The sequence below is a fragment of the Pseudochaenichthys georgianus genome, chromosome 14 (assembly GCF_902827115.2).
Source record: "Pseudochaenichthys georgianus chromosome 14, fPseGeo1.2, whole genome shotgun sequence".
Taxonomy (NCBI): domain Eukaryota; kingdom Metazoa; phylum Chordata; class Actinopteri; order Perciformes; family Channichthyidae; genus Pseudochaenichthys; species Pseudochaenichthys georgianus.
In genome coordinates this window covers 33,051,152-33,068,244 of record NC_047516.1, presented here as the reverse complement: position 1 = coordinate 33,068,244, position 17,093 = coordinate 33,051,152, and the positions used below count along the sequence as shown (strand labels likewise).

Below are 17,093 nucleotides of genomic sequence, written 5' to 3'. Positions count from 1 at the left end.
CGTGAAGAGAGAGACAGAACAGCAAGCTGGATAGGCTTTCATACCAAATGATACAGGAGGGGGTGGAGTTTAAGGACAACTGGTCCAGTCATCTCATATAAACACCTCTGACCCTCACTGTCTCCTATTTCTGCAGCCTCTGCACCGACACACATCCCCCATCACATTCCGAGACCACAGTGGGGTCTCGGTCCAGCTCCCCCACAGCAATAAAACCCTTACCAGCCCTTCTTCCTTTGTCCTCACAAAACCACATGTTAGCAGGCCCAAAACCAGCCCAGTTGTCTACACAAATCATTTTCAAGTTTCTTCACAGTTTGCACGAATACATACAAATATTTCCTTACAATTCCCTCTTTTGCACTCTTAAAAAGAGAGTGCAATTTACACAAGGCACTTGCAAAAAACTGCATCCTTGTCTGCTGAGTCTCCATACTTTTTATTCTCAGTGTCCACAGTGAAGGGCACTCCGTCCAGGCTCTCGTTGCAGATGACGCAGCGGAAGCAACCGGGGCGGTAAGACTTCCCCAGGGCCTGCCGGCCTGCATGTCCATGATTAGATGTCCACCTGCGTTGCACTTGTCTGCAGACTGCTGGAACCCAGAGTACAGAAAGTCCTCTTCACAGAAAACCCTTCCTGCGTCATAGTAGAACGCCTTCCCTCTCAGCCTTCGACTACAGGCGCTGCAGGTGAAGCAGCTGTCATGGTAGAGGCTGCCCATAGCTTGGCAGGCCTGGCTGGCTCCATACACCGTCTTGTTGCACTTAACCCACACTCCTGTTTCAGCGGAGAGTGGAGTCCCCTGTGCCGTCCTGGCTTGCCGTGTCTTTGTCCCCTCTGATCTGCTGACGGCGGCTTCTGAGTCGATGCTGAATAGATGTCCTCCCGATCTTCCTTCTCCGGTCCGTTGATGATGCCTCCTGGGACGACTGCTGGATGGATGATGGATGTCCTTCTCCTCCAATCCGCTGATGACAGCCTCCGAGTCGACCTCCCTGATGAGAGCCCGATCCGTCCTGATGTCGTCTAGGGTCCTCGCAGGTGTTTTCCCCCGCCGCACACTGGCTCCGCACAGTGGTACCAGTTGTCCCCCTTTCCTTGTAGGCGGACGGCACGGGATGTCCTCTGGGTCACTCGGTCGGGGCTGGAGAGCCTGGGGTTGACAGTCAGCCTCCTGCGTCTCGGGTCCCCCTTTTGGCATCCACAACCTGTGTGGAGAAATCTGATACCAATCCCTCAAGCCTACGCTCCGGGCTCTGGGGCCCTCGGCTGTTTGACCCACCAGTGCCTGGCCACTTGGAGCCTGTTGGTGGGGTGTCTTAAAACAACAGACGTCGGTGCACAGGTTTTCTAAATTAATTGTGCAGCTTCAGAATCTTAATACTTGGACTGTGCCAACTAAATAAGAACCCCAACATCTTTAGGTAAACTAAATAACATATTTCAATAGCTCTGAATTTCTGACAAGCATCTGTATTTATTTTTAAATGAAATCCCTGAGATCCCATTAAAAATCTAAATATAATATGAACTGCTAATGTTTCTGGTAAAGAAACACACTAATCTTATGGATTCAAAAACAACCAAAATCACAATACTAACAAAGTGAATGGCTTCCTGGTGATACTGCTTCTACCCGTCAGTTCTTAGATATTATCCTACTAAAAAATGAATACAGAATTCGCACCAACTGTCATCAAATGTCTTTCTAAATGTAGATGAAATGTATATCCCCATAATGACCTAAACAATAAAGTCTATGGCTTTTACTTCTTTACCAGACTAGTTACATGATGTTGTCTAAATTACATTGTGTCTCATTACATTACTATGTTTTAGCTTAACTGTAAATATGTTCTTTCTACATTTCAAACCTCAGTTACTTTAATACCTGTTGAAACATTAGTTGACACATTACTCACCGGTCAGCCTCTCCAGTATTTCATTCTGGACTTACATCTCTCCCAGTAGCCCCTTGGCCTCTGATTCTCTACCTGTGTTACCTGCTATAACTCAATCAATACTAGAGACATGTCAACATTCACCAAACAGCCTCTTATCCCCAAATATGGAGCAGGTCAATTCTAAAACTGTCAATCAATGGTCAGATTGAACAATGGAGTTGGGCAGCAGGTTCCTTTCAGTCCCTAAATGAAAAATGTACATTGTAAAGTTTACACTCCCCCTTTTTTACACATTCTCTCATGTGTAAACAAAAACCTGTATGGGAAGAAAACCTTCAGGTCATAATGGATTATAAGACAATACCAAACATTTTTCCCAGTAAACACTTGAGAGTGTTTCTCTCCATCATTCAGTCCTAAAAGAAACAGAATTCCAAATTTCATAGTTTGAGTTTCACATTCTGCAAACCGCCACCTCCTGTGGGAGTGAAACATCAACCAGATTAGATACGGTTTCCCGTTTGGGGAATGTTAGGAAACCCCTCATTTCACACAGAAATAATGTGTTAGTCCAAAACATGCTTGATTAGTCATCGTTTCAAATCACGCAGTTGCACTGATCAGGTGCAGACATACACACACTCACACTCACACTGTCAGGTTGTAAAGTCAGGTTTGGTCAGGTACACCTCAGAGTCAGTCATTGACAGTGCCTTCCCAAGTTACCCTGTCGGTCAGTTGGTCTCAGTCTTTTTGGCCATGTGTTGTGCTCTGCAGAGACTTTGATGTTCCAGCACAGGCCAGCATCCTCCGTCTATACAAATCTGTATATATGGAGCGCCATCATTTATTAATTCACAATTACAACTATAATGTTCAAGATGTCTCCAACCCCTCTTTGCTGTTTCCCACATTCCCTGAAAAGTGTCTAGCCAAAAAAATGTCACTTCCTTATTGTACTATTACTATTACTACAATTCATTTACACCTAATTAGTATTAAAATGACTAATAGATCTATTTCAGAAACATGTGTACCTCACTATCTTGTGTCAAAACATTACTAGGATCTGTAAAGCTCTGCTATTTATTCCATAACTCATTCTATCAATTTATCTTCAATTCTGGTGCACTTAAAGAACAATGTTACCCTCTTTCACAGTGCGTGGAACTCTGGGTGTCTGAACATGAAACCAGTACCTCAAATTGAAATACTATATTTTGTTTAGAACCAGCTTTCCCTTCAACATGACCTATATAAATAAATAGTTATCTGATCTTATAGAGCTGTTACTAAAACTCTCCCTTTGAACTGATCAATACTGTAACAAATTAAAACACTACCAAATTCACACACGAATAAAAAATCCAGTGCATACTTCCTTCATGCCCCCCCCTTTTTTTTATCAGTGTGTATTAGACTGATTTTCCACTTCCCTTTAATAGTCCCCCTCTTTTCCGCTATTTTTATTTACCACTTGACTAATTTATGGTCCATAGATCTTCTTATCTTCACTTATTTATCAAGTCAATTCAAGTTCTTTACAATACATTAGTAGATACCTTGTGGAGTCTTCACAATAACTAATCCCCTCTAGGATATGAAATCCATTCATCTTCAAGCAGATACTATGTCCTTATTTATGTTTAGTTCACGATAACAATGGTATAACAACCACATGTCATCCATTCTGGTCCACCTAAAAACCAATGTTAAACTCTTTAGCAGTGTGTGGAACCCTGGATGTCCGAACATGCAACCATTCCTCCCTCCTTTATCAAGGATTTAAAACCAGAAGTCATTTCATATTTCCCATGGTAATAACTATGCTACAATGGTGAAATCAATTATTTAGATTGGAATACTATATCTGGCTTGGCACCAGCTCGCCCTTTAACATTATCCATACAGATAAAGATTTGTCTTATAGAGTGGTTCCCAAAACTATCCCACTACTTTATTCACACGTGAATAAAAATGTCAAAGAATATTATGTTAACCTGATGAAAAGATTGAAGAGTATGGTTGTACTCTGAACCCTCAGTGTGTTCTCATTTTACCCTAATAGTCTACTGCTATTTTTATTTTAATAAATCTTTCTGTCTTTACGTATTTATGCTTTAAATGTGCGTTTTGTGAATAAGTGTGTTTATGTGTAAACTCACTCATTCCCGTTTTCCTTTTCTCCTCCTCTGGTTTTCTCAAGCCGTGACCCCGGCCTCCTCACTTCAAATCGACCATGCCAACTCCTCTGATTCTGTGTTCTTTTCAGTCCATCCGCTGTAACTTCATCCGCTGTCAGCCATTGGCCCAGTTACATCTGCATGCACCCTCATGCCAATGTTCTTGCACTGCTTTACATTTCATCTCCTCCTTTACAGTCTCTCTGCTGTTTTTATGGAGGGCGGATTCTGCTCATCTCCCACACTTTGCTCTTGTGCTCAGCTTGGAACTTCATGGTCCCGTCTGAGGGACTGATGAGGGTAGATTTCTGCCCGTCAGCATGCTGTCTGGTTCTGGATGCCACAGGCGGAGATAGTTCTGGCTGCAGTCTTGTTGTTGTCGTTTCAGCTCTGGTTCTCTGTCTGTTCGATGGAGAAGGAGGAGTTTCCTGTTGGGTTAGGTCTTTTGTCTGCTTGGAGGGTCGGGATCTTAGCCTTTTCTAACTCAGAGGGGGAGTCCAGGTCTCGGGACGCATTACCTATAAAAAATCTAGCACACTGAGGTTAAATAAATCCAACCCTTTCCACTCTGACTCTTTGTAATCATACTATCTGTCTTAATTGTTAAATGCCATCTAAACAACATAATTGATGTCTACAAATGATATTACAAAAACTCACTCTAAAAATTGTTTCATCCATTGCTACATATGTACCCAACATAACTCTTTCAGGAAACCATTTTCTCCTATACATTGAAAAACGTACATGTTTCCAGCATCACATATTCCACACACCACGAAAGAACATCTACATATTTACTCCAATATTTTAAGCTAGTTCCTATAGCAAGATTATCATGTGTGACATAATAATCAGATGTCTTGTTTGCTAACCAAGAATATTAAACTTCAAAATGTCTTTTGGCCAGTTGAAGTCCTGCTTACTTCATCCTTAAACTCTACTTTAATTATTTGAAACCAAAAAAAGGTCTTCCTTCTCCACCATGATCCTATCTCTATATCAAAGTTCAGACAAACTGATGATTTATCTTCAGAAACCATGAGGAATGACTCATAAAACACTATTTTCCCTTACTTCAGTTCTAAATCAAATGAGCCAGACAGGAAACCCCCTTTAACCACTTGCTTATCCTATTATTTTGATCAAAGTTGTGTTACAAGCAGGTTAGATCTGTAATGAATTAAAATCAATATTTAAAGACGCAATATAAGTTAAATATACTGTTAAGGTAATTACTGTTTTATTGTGAAGGCATCTCTGGCGGACAGCGGCCTTTGGCTTTTATTTTGAAAGGCCGTTCCGGAACAGCCGTGTTCCTAGAAACACGGCAACTTGACAATCGTTCCAATGCATTAACTATAGTCGTGAAAGAGACAAGGAGGGGGAAGGCGTGTGGAAGTAAGCAATGAACTGAAAATGCCACCAATCCTGTTCTAACGTGATGGCGCACATTGAAAACCTAAACGGGCATAAGTACCCCTGTCTTTTGTACCATTACATTTACCAACATAAAACAAGGTCTTTACTAATCAACAATGACAACCTACAGACAGCTTATTTATTTAAATATACAAGCCTTTTCTTTATCCCCCTTTTTGATTCCACTTAAAATCAATCTCTTAATCTGTTCCCATTGCTCCCGATAACTCCCTGGAATTTCAGAATTGTCTTTACTATTCTGACGCAATATATTGACTTCGCTTTTATTTATCTGACTTAATTAACGTGCTTCCCCCCCTTTCAGCCACTAGATGGCAGCAGCAGAGCACAAATGAGCTTCACTCTTCTGAGCGAATGCCTGATTACCACAGACAATCGCTCACACAGGTTATTTAGGTAAAAATCACACAGATTTATTCCCCGTACAGTTTGTCCGGCCTGATAACGTGTTACATATGTCGTCACGCAGGACTCTCTGCCTACCTTGCGATCAACGTTATGTTTACGTCAGCCTTTCAAATTAATTTTTACAGACAAGGGAAACGGGAGCCGGTCTCGTCACAATGTAGGTGACGTTAGCGCTCTCTCCCAAGGATTTAACAGAATAGCAGTCCATTGATACTTTCGCTTATTCGATCTCAGACTGCTATTTTACCCCCAGTTATAAACGGCGGACCGATCTCAAATATCGACCATCCAGGTTTCGCCGTCTGGGACTTGCACCCAAAACTCACGAACTGCACCGCTCCTACGCCACTTCAGGACTAAACTACCTGAAGATCCACGCAAACTGCTCTAATTTCTTGTTACGCAGGACTCTCTATACCTGACGATCAACGTTCACGTGTTATATATAACTTTCCTAACATGGTATAAAATATGCATTGTATACTCCATTCAAACTTCAAAAACACTCTGAAACCTTCCACAGCCCTGTCTACACGGAAACGTCGGGTCACCATTTGTTAGGAGATTTGGCTTAAATCTCCTCGCGTTCCTACAAGCTGTTATCTTACATGAAGGGAATCCAGAGCATACACTTAACCGTTTAACAATAATCCACTTTAATGGTAATATACAATGCAATACAATCAAATACATTACCATACACAATCATATCGTATTATGTGTAATGTCAGGAGTTTGGCCTACTCCTGGCTCCTGCCCACAGGCCACCACGACCTCCTGTCCCAGCGACGCGTGAAGAGAGAGACAGAACAGCAAGCTGGATAGGCTTTCATACCAAATGATACAGGAGGGGGTGGAGTTTAAGGACAACTGGTCCAGTCATCTCATATAAACACCTCTGACCCTCACTGTCTCCTATTTCTGCAGCCTCTGCACCGACACACATCCCCCATCACATTCCGAGACCACAGTGGGGTCTCGGTCCAGCTCCCCCACAGCAATAAAACCCTTACCAGCCCTTCTTCCTTTGTCCTCACAAAACCACATGTTAGCAGGCCCAAAACCAGCCCAGTTGTCTACACAAATCATTTTCAAGTTTCTTCACAGTTTGCACGAATACATACAAATATTTCCTTACAATCCTCACAGATGTTTTCACTTGGTGTGATGGGCTGGGTAGTGCTCTGTTCTGGGTGAAATTGGTTGGTCTCTGAGGTCACAAAGCTTCATGCAGTGATATTAACGCCAAATGTAAAAAAAAATAACAGAGATTAAGATGCCAATTGAGAAGTCTATACACACCCAGAATGTTCTTAGAGGGATACTATCTGGGAGAGATGGACACTTCTTTGTAGGTGGTCGTTGAAACAAAAAACATGGCCAAATAAGTCACAGCTTAGGATGCAAGGCCATTTTATCCCAGCAATTTAGCATTTCACAGGCTCAAAACAAAACGAGTGTCACAGGTCCTTTTAAAGCTGCGTTCCTACTGTATGGAACGGCTACAACAATCCTTTCAGCAGCACCCGCACAGAGGACCGTCTACACTATGCCAAGTGTACAGGACACGATGCACCTTTGATGATTCTCCCCGACAGATAAGTGGTCTGCAGCATTTTAACGCCGCTTGGAATCTTGGCTGAGGTGCTGATAAAAAGAAATGCCATGAACCAGGTACTATCCACGACTGATCAAAATGGAGCCATAGCACGCAGTGGAACGCAGCATAACATACACTATGTAAAACTAATACCAACTCTCGGTTGCTGTAACAATACAAAAATACTGGCAAATTCTGTCTTTTGCATGTATAAGGAGACAGTGAACACAACATTTGCATTCCATTAACATTCAAAGGACACCTGTGCGGGGGGGATTTTCTGAGAAAAAAAAAACAGGTTAGTAGGGATGGTTTCGAAAATGTGTTGTACTGTGTAGAAGGAAAAAAAGTGGTTCCATAAAACAAGCAGGAGAGCGGCGTCTGGACTCAAGAGTACATGGTCAACTGAAGCCACTGAAAAGACACCAGAGAGAAGGGCTTTAACAATGCATGATTACCATCAACACAATCAAATGTTTTAAAAAATGTAGACTCCAGTCAAAATCATTTAAAATGTGTTTACCTCTTGAACATTGACTTTGATTGTCCCGTTGTTATCTTTATCCAGGGTTTTGAAGGCACCTGAATCAGAACAGTTGGGAGGCATCTTCAGTCAATGAGTCTCATCACACAGAAAAAGCTGCATAACCAATAAATCAATCAATTCATTTAAGGACTGCTCTCTCAAACTTACGGCACATGGCATCCAGCCTCACAAGGCAGCCAATGTAGTTGTCAAAATCCATGTTCCCACTTTCATCGCTGTATCTGCGAATGATCATGTTGAACAGGTAGTCGTTGAGGGGGAAGCCTGAGAAAGTGATGGACAGACGAAACGTTGTCTATTATTCTGAAACAGCTTTACATAGGTTTCTGTCCTACGAGACGACTATGCAAATCATTTTCCATTTCAAACAAGCACAGCCACATGACTGTTGACAGTCAATCTAAAAAGGTATTTTGTTCATTCTTAATGCGTCCAAGATGACCGCTTTACATGTGGCTTCTATCACTGGTATTGATAATGTAAGTAACTATGCAAAAGCAGAAACATTTTTTAAATAAATGTAAAAAGGAATTCACCTGCAGCTGTGAAAGCGCTGGGCAACTCATCTGCACCGATGACACCGGAGCCATCTGCGTCGTAGGACTTGTACACGCCCTAAACAATTACAGTACAAAAGTATTTAGAGCATACAAGCCATGAAAGATTCCTAGGAAGTTGATTCACAAGCTCAAGACCAGTAACAATTATTTCTCTCTAACAACCTGAATGGCTGTCAATATGGAGGTATATGGTCTGCATTTATACGGTTCTTTTCTAGTCTTTCAACCACTCAAAGTATTTATTCAACACATTCATACAATATAAAGAAAGTGCCAGTTGCTCACCAGGAGCGATAAACATCTCACAGAGTCTTTTAAATGGACACTTCAACATGTTGACTGCAGGGTTTGGGGAATCAAACCAGCAGCCTTCTGGTTGGTGGACAACAACTCTACCACCTAAGCCAAAGTTCTAAGATCAATAAACAGCTGATACTGTATATAAATTGTTTTAAAATAAAGTTTCTAATGTGTTCACCGGTCCTTGAGATGTTTCAACACTGATCACGGTAAAGTTACTGTACAGAAACATAAGGGATAGTACAAATGAAATGGGTCTGCTGTACTTGCCTGCCATTTCTTGACATTGTTCCAGAGGTGTTTGAATTCATGAAAGCCGAGTTTTCCAGTGCTGTCACTCTGAAGCGGCATTAAGGACAACAGACAGGTTTTTCTTCTTTGGCTCCAGCCGAGCCAAACAGTGGCACGACGTGTGGACATGCTCTATTTGCACTAGGCGTGTATTCGTGTGGTATACATTTCACAGTAGGGAGAGAATAGTAACTTTTTTCCTATTACATATTTGCAGGTGAGGTTTACTCTAAAATGGATCACTTATTCTCCTTTACATAGTCGTATTAGTTGCAATTTATATTGGTTTGCAAAATCTTAAAAACAAGGTCCTGTGAAAAATGGTTGTGTATGCTTTCATTTGAAAATCTTAAAAAACATTTGAATGAGTATTACATACCTGAACTCTGTAAAGAACATCCATCTGTTTGCATCTTGCAAATTATTTAATCTGTATATCATATTCCATTTACTTTACATTTATGTTGTTTATGTCCTATACATTTATGTTACATTGTGGGAGGAGCCTGTGACTTTGTTCATTGCCATATGTACACTGTAGCTACTGTGCACATGACAATAAAGCCTTGAATCTCTCCTTTATACTCTGCCATCTATGTCAACAGAACACACAAAGCCCACATATGAAATAAAGGATACATCCATGACAGCCACCATGCTTCTACACGACTCAATGCTGAAACCATCCGTCTTCAGGTCTCCATCTAAAATAGGATAAAACATACATGCATTCACCATGTGGTAAATCTCTTGTAAAGACACATAACATTTGTAAATGACAGAATGACAGAGAACAAAGAGCTACAAGGAATACACAAATGGATTTGTAGGAGAAGGACTCTGAATGACATGTCTTACGTTTTGAAATGATTCTGTTCATGATGTTCATCAGCTCAGATGGGCTTACTTCCATGTCCTATATGACACATATTAAACAAAATTACAAAGGCAGCAGAAACCTGTACACAGACACATTTTGATGTTCTTCTCTAATTAATTGAATACTGTGTATATCTGAGTGTGAACTGCAGAAACCAACAGAAATTCTAAGAGAAGTGCAGGTAACCCTTATAACACTCACTTCTCCAGCAAGCTGCTGGAAGACTCGGCGGAACTGCTTCTCCTCATCGTTCTCGTGCTGCTCTGCATATACAGCAGGCCTGCGGGGGGGAGGCTGCGGGGGGGGTACAGATACCATTACAATCAGAGTAAGCAGAACAGTGATGTCTACATAGAGCTGGTAATGTAAAGCCTGTCACTCACAGGTTCAGAGGGGATGAACTGGGCTGGGTCGATGTTGCTACAAACACAGGGTTCAAAAACGGAAAAACACATTTAGCTACAACGGTCTCTTTTTGGCTTGGACAGGATAGACTTTGTGCAGATACTCACCTGACAACATCAATGACGCCACTGAGAAACTTTTTGGCAAAATTCATCTTCGGTCAACTGTAAATGCAAAATCAGTTAATTGTATGTCCCTTTGGCTGAAAGCGTCAGCTCAATGAAAAGTAATGTTATTAAGATAAGATCAACTGTACCGATCCCCCTCAGGGGAATTCAGTTGTTAAAGCAGGAATGCGATTAAGACACAGGATAGGACAGGTAAGAATTCACACGAGGATAATAAGAATTCAAAAATAAGGAATGTAAGTTACAGTACAGTTACGGGGGGGGGGGTCATGGAATAATGCACGTGTCTGTGCATAATTACAATCAAATAATTAGAAATGATGACAACGAGTCATAAAGCAGGAGTAGATGGAATACCAAAAACTGCACAGTATACATTAAATATATTGTTAATGTCAACCTCTACAAAAAAAACACTGATTTTAAACGCAGAACTGGTTAAGCTGGTTACCCTCAGGCGATGGCATGTCCTGTGTGTTCCTCGATCCCTGTGTACTTATTACTAGCACACTCCCTAACATGGCCGTATCCACCGTTGAGGTCACCGAGGTCCGGACCACGGTATTTAGGAAATCCTGGATACGGCCCTGCTCCCTAACGCTACCCTTCTAAAATGTTTCCTGTTATGGACTTGTATCGCCGCACCCAGATTGCGAAACTTAACGTGCATAACTCCACAGAAGATGGAGCTAACGTTAAAGTGGGTTAGCATTTAGAAATTAGCATTGTCCTATTTGCTTATATTACTGACCCACTCGCTATTTAAACATAGTGTTATGGTAAACCGTGCAACCTGTTTCTTAACAGTTTGGATAGAACGCAGCTAGGATAGCCTGCAAGGATGCTAACGCTAGCTAACTTACCCGTGAGCTAACTATCATTAAGCTAATTTAGATGGTAGATAGGGCATCAGCAAAGCATTCAACAAAACATGAAATTAGCGTGTTTAACAATGGTATCATCTCACATTAGTTTGAAGGTTAACGGTCATTTAAAACTGGAAGTTTATATTTAACCTTACCGTAAGGAGACAGCTTCCCTGTAAAGTTGATAGCAGGATATTGTTGGGCTAAATAAACTCAGCTGGCAGGAGGGTTTGTCAGCACGGACACGCCCCCAGCACAGCGCGAGAGAGGAGGGGTGCGCGCGAGGAGGCCTGCAGTTGTTTCCGTCTCTGCTTCAGGTTTCAGTGAATACATCAAACGGGTGGACACATAGTTTCATTATAGTAGTCTGTCTGTTTGTCTGGCTGGCTGTTAAATACAGCTTCAACATGTATGTAAACAGGCTCAAAAACCAAAAAGATAATACATTGCAATATAATTTAATTGTGCTATAAACTCAAAATTAAAACCCTTGTTTAATGGTTGTCAAATAAGCTTTTACATTCCAATGCTGTTATAGTGCTCAAATGTAATTAATTAATAAAGTCTTCACATGAATATGTTCTGTGAACGATGATGTAACTCTTCATTGCGTTATAATCTTTGATGTATTTCTTCTTTCTCTATTTATATATTTTGTATTTATTTGAGTGTGGCGTAACATCTTTATAGCACGTTCCTTCCATTTGGCTGGATGTAATTAGAATAAAAAGAAATTGCGAAAATATTGATGAATTAACATATTTAAAAATGACTTTCCTTTTGTTATTCCACATCAGAATATCCTGATAGGGACAGTAAGTATGCGTACTATCATTCATTTATATTAATAATGGTAATTCAAAAATGTGTTTAGATTTATTATTCAAACAATTAGAATTCAAATGCTCAATGCAAAGAATCAGAATACCTTTATTCGTCCCACAGAGGGAACATTTACAAATATATATATTGTTCATTCATTTTGCTAATTTACTTTATGCATAACTATAAATGAAAGATTCCTTTGAAGAAAATATTTGATTTCAGCTAAACATTTCACTGAAGAACAGGAGCAATTGCAAGGACAGGCAGCAAACACAGGAGGTATAGCGGATGTCATCAACCAATCAGTAGTTTGGTGGGTCAACTTCGGGCCCTGCAGTCTGGATTTCATTGTGTCCTTGGACACGTTTAGTGTTGCTAAGACTAGAACAGTGCTAGAGGAAATTGCAGTCCCTGGTTCGAGGTGAGCTTTGCTGCATCTCATTTCCCCATCTTTGTATTTCACAACTGACGACTTATTAATAGAAGCACAGACATAATACAATTAAAAAGAAGCCACAAAACCATGCAGTTTTTTTCAAACACTGGCACAAAGATCAAAGGTCAACTCCGAATAACTTACACAGTCTTCTTCCTTTTTCATCAAGCTGCTTCTAAAACCAGCAGGTGGAGTAAGAGAGCATGTGACAGAGCTGAGATATAGCATTTTTTTATAGCAACATTTTACTGTATATTCAGCATTTAGCAAAAGAAAGGTAGGCTATAAGTAATTTGCGTAAATCTAAGTCTGTCTAACATTAGCTCAATGAAGCCATGGCTGATGTCCAGGGGCGCCGTAAGGGGGTGAACAGTTAGGATGATTCTAAGGGCCCTAGACTGACAGGGGCCCAAACAATTGTAGAACATTAACAAAAAAAAATGTGAGTAACCAATATGATATCTTTTCATGGGGCCCACAATCCCTGGTGGCGCCCCTGCCCTGTGTTCCTGAAGTGAACCATCACTGCACTGCTGCATTTCAACAAGGCTTATGAAACCGTCTCTGCCTGATGTGTTGGACTCAAATTGAGGCTTTCTTTTAAAGAAATTGCAATTTTTTATCATGATAGGGTTCTCGTAAGCCTTCAATATTTGTTTTCATGAATCAGTTTAAAAGAGGATCTTTATTCTTATAATATATGAATAATTTGAGAAACTACATTCTAACACTGCTGAAAGAAAATATCAATTATTCACTGATTTCCCCTGAAATACGGACAGTTGTCAAAAAAGCGAGTTATCTAGTGATTATTCTGCGTCTCTGACACTTTGACAGTTGAGTCTCTTTTTTTCTGACTTGAACACATCTCACTGGTCTCAGAGCTGCTCTGTTTTTTATCAGAAGCTACATCTCCTCTTAATCCCTCGTGGCCAGCACTATCTGTGTTGCCTTGACAGTGACTTCAGTCTCAGTATAGGCTATCCTCCTATCTCAACACACACAGAACATGAACACAACTGCAACAACATGTCAAATCGTATCTTTTCTAACTTGTTCCCGCCCTTAAAAGCTCTTTTCTGCAAACATATCTCAGGACAGTTACATCTATGGCAGTGACCATGAATATTATTCAGTTTTATTTCCTTGACTTCTACTATAATCTTCCTCCAATTAAATATTCTTTACCTGCTGACACGTGCTCTGCCAAACTATATGCTTGATTGTCAAAAATCCTTTTTACCGCAGTGTTTCAATACATCACGTTGATATTTAACATGTCATAATGTATGATCTGCAGTGCAGAAACACTGATGTCTGTCCTTCAGATCCCACTCCAGCTAAAATTACTCCATCCATGAAATAGAGGTATCCATGGTTACATCAGGAGCCATGTTAAAGGGTGCCACAGTGTATCTCTATTCTCTGGCAGTCCCCACCTTTTTCCTCATTCATCATTTGTAAGAAATCACATTGCGACCTCAAGGTTTCCGACAGCTACGATTTGGTTTTGAAAATGAGATTTGCAGTGAATTATTCTAATAACATTGATGAAGATAGAATGGCTATTAAATGTCTCTGAATTATGTATGCAAACCATATTATATCTGCAGTTACCTGTGAGAATTGCAGGGAGGGAAATGCAGAGCTTATATTTCAGTGCTACCGAGGCTGCAGGTTGGAATATTGTATAGGAGCCTCCCCAGCACCACATATTTGCAGTCTTCAGAACTACTTGTTACCTTGACAACGCAAATTTATCATTCAAGCCCATTGCTACCCTGTCTCACAGCAGGAATCAAAATGTGCCTTAAATGTTTACTGCAGCAGGATTTTACACCTACATTTAACATCGAATTGAGGAGTTAGATGGGCTGAGATTGTAAATTGTGTTAAAGCATCTGAATGTTGCAAAAAGTGCTCTTTAATACACTCCATCTACCATCTCACATGTGCAGGAAATGATTTCATTCCGTCGTTGCATAAAGGACAATGCAGGTGGATTTGAACACCTTTCAAAGGGGATGGAGGTGCTTTGGATCTAAAGTGCTGAACAACATGACGATGGGTTGAGCAGATACTGGAAGATACACTTAAAAAAGAAGACTGAAAATGCTGTTTGTTTTCATAGTTTTTCAACCATGTATACATCGAAGTATTCATAGTTTATTTAAATAGAGGGTTGTATTAAGAATGTTTAGATCATAAGCTCAAACCCTTTTCTTTACAGGGAGTTTTTCTCCTGCCTATCAGATGTGTTAACCTCTGTCATTCTAATTTCACTTTATGCATTTATGGTCTGACGTTTATTTTGGCATAGGCCGGGGCCCGAATTGTTCCTAACACAGAGTGAAACGCTGCCGAGAATGGAATTCTTGTGAAAGGTACTCAAATCTGAACAAAGGAATACTATAGTTTTGACTGTAATGTATAAGCGTCGCTATCAGGCTCCACAATAAAGACTTAACCCCATTCAAACTAATACAAATGTCCCTGCACCATAATGTACATATTTGACTCGCACTTTCAAATTGATATTCTTATATATATAACATATCCATTATACATATCTGTATGTACATCTTTGATTTAATTTATACCTGCATTTATTTATTGATATAACTATTATTATTATCCTTGTGTGAATTCATATCTGACCTCTGGGGCGACTGTGGCTGCGAGGGAGTGCGGTCGGCTTTCAACCAGAAGGTTGTGGGTTCGATCCCAGCGCGTACAGCCAATGTCGATGTATCCTTGGGCAAGAATCAAGATACTTAACCATGAGTTGCTCCCGATGGCATGGCCAACGGTGTGTGATAAAGCGCTATATAAGTACAGTCCTTTTACCATTCCTATCCTGCTGATTGCTGTTGCTGCTAAAACACCTGCATTTGAAAGGTTGATCTGGGACTATAAACAAAGCTCATGTATGGTTTAATTCAATTATAATAAATATATTTTAATACTTAGAACAGCTTTCTGGATTGAGCATCATTAATGAGCACCAGTGTCAACCTGACTTTTGCCATATTCCTACTAAAGCGTCCACAGCTGTGCATAGCTGAGATTTATGCAATGTTGGACTGCAGTTCATTTCAGATGTTAAGTCAATGATATAATCCACCTCTTTAACAACAGGAAGGATTCTCAAATGCTTCTGATTAATACCTCTTTGCTTAAAAATATTATTTCTTTTACCCGTAGGGTCATGATCCTGTTTCAATCAGGATGAATTCTAATAACTTTTGATCTGGGCTACCATCAGGCAGGCATTCAATGTATGAGCCTAAATATAGTCCAAAATGGGAGTGTGTATCCCGAGATGTCAGTATGAACATATATGCTCAAAATGTTCCTGGTTGACATCTCTCCTGAGGAAGGAACTACTTTCATGTGATCTACATCAGTCTGTTTGAAGAATTCTGGTTAGATGTTCCCAGCATAGCTCCGCCCACATCTACCTGTGTTGGTGTGCTAAATGCTGCATTCACATGATGAAGGTCAGTGAGGCGGGAGGCGTGTGGCGCAGTGGATAGAGCCTTGGTGGTGGTATCAGGGGGTCACAGGTTCAAACCCCACTGCAGTCAGCATGTCCTTGTGTCCCTGGGCAAGACACTTCACCCCAAACTGCTCTGTGGATTGCCCACAGTATTGAGTATGTAAGTCGCTTTGGATAAAAGCGCCTAACAAGTAACATGTACACAAGGTGATATTTGAAATAATTTGAACCTTGAGTGCAGCACTCAGCGAGCTGTGTGCAATACCAAGGGCACCGGCCACGCCAGAACAGAGCCTTTTAACCGTATATCATGAGAATGCATCTCAACACTTTTGCAGTGAATGTTCCTGTTTTCAAAATGTGAACAGTAAGAGACTGACTTTGAAGCTATGCGTTGGAGGCTTGAATAAATGAAACAATTGTGTGTGTCTGTAAATGATTGGAGTCACTGCCCTATGGAAACATAGCAACTTTCTTAAGCTGAATAACACAATAAGGCACTACATGTAATATTATGTGTCTAACACCTACCCTCAGTAAATCAACCCAGTCGAGGGAGGGGCCCTATTATGCTAATTCTTCATATTTCTAGTCTGTGCCTCTACGGTGACATGTCTCCATGCTTTAATGTTCAAACGCTCTTTAGTGTCCTCATACTGCCTGTGCTGCAGCACTATTTTCACCCTCTGTCTGAAACCAGAGCCCAGTCTGCTCTGATTGCTTAGCTGGCTGGCTCTGTCGTGATTGGTCAACCGCTCAGAGATATATTCGCCTATCGCGTGTTACATAGTGATATCACTGTGTCGCGGAAGTAAAC

General features: G+C 40.7%; 1 protein-coding gene across 1 annotated transcript; it reads right to left on the bottom strand.

Moving 5' to 3' along the window:
• Positions 1-6,571: 6,571 nt before the first annotated feature.
• On the bottom strand, positions 6,572-11,780 carry capns1a (calpain, small subunit 1 a). The gene is made up of 11 exons (XM_034098895.2): positions 11,672-11,780; positions 10,630-10,686; positions 10,501-10,537; positions 10,319-10,411; positions 10,096-10,153; positions 9,877-9,941; positions 9,217-9,285; positions 8,623-8,701; positions 8,234-8,350; positions 8,063-8,121; positions 6,572-7,953 (listed from the first exon to the last, which is right to left on the bottom strand). The coding sequence occupies exons 2-11, from the start codon at positions 10,674-10,676 to the stop codon at positions 7,927-7,929; spliced, it is 651 nt and encodes a 216-aa protein (XP_033954786.1). The 5' UTR covers positions 10,677-10,686; positions 11,672-11,780; the 3' UTR covers positions 6,572-7,926.
• Positions 11,781-17,093: the final 5,313 nt, after the last annotated feature.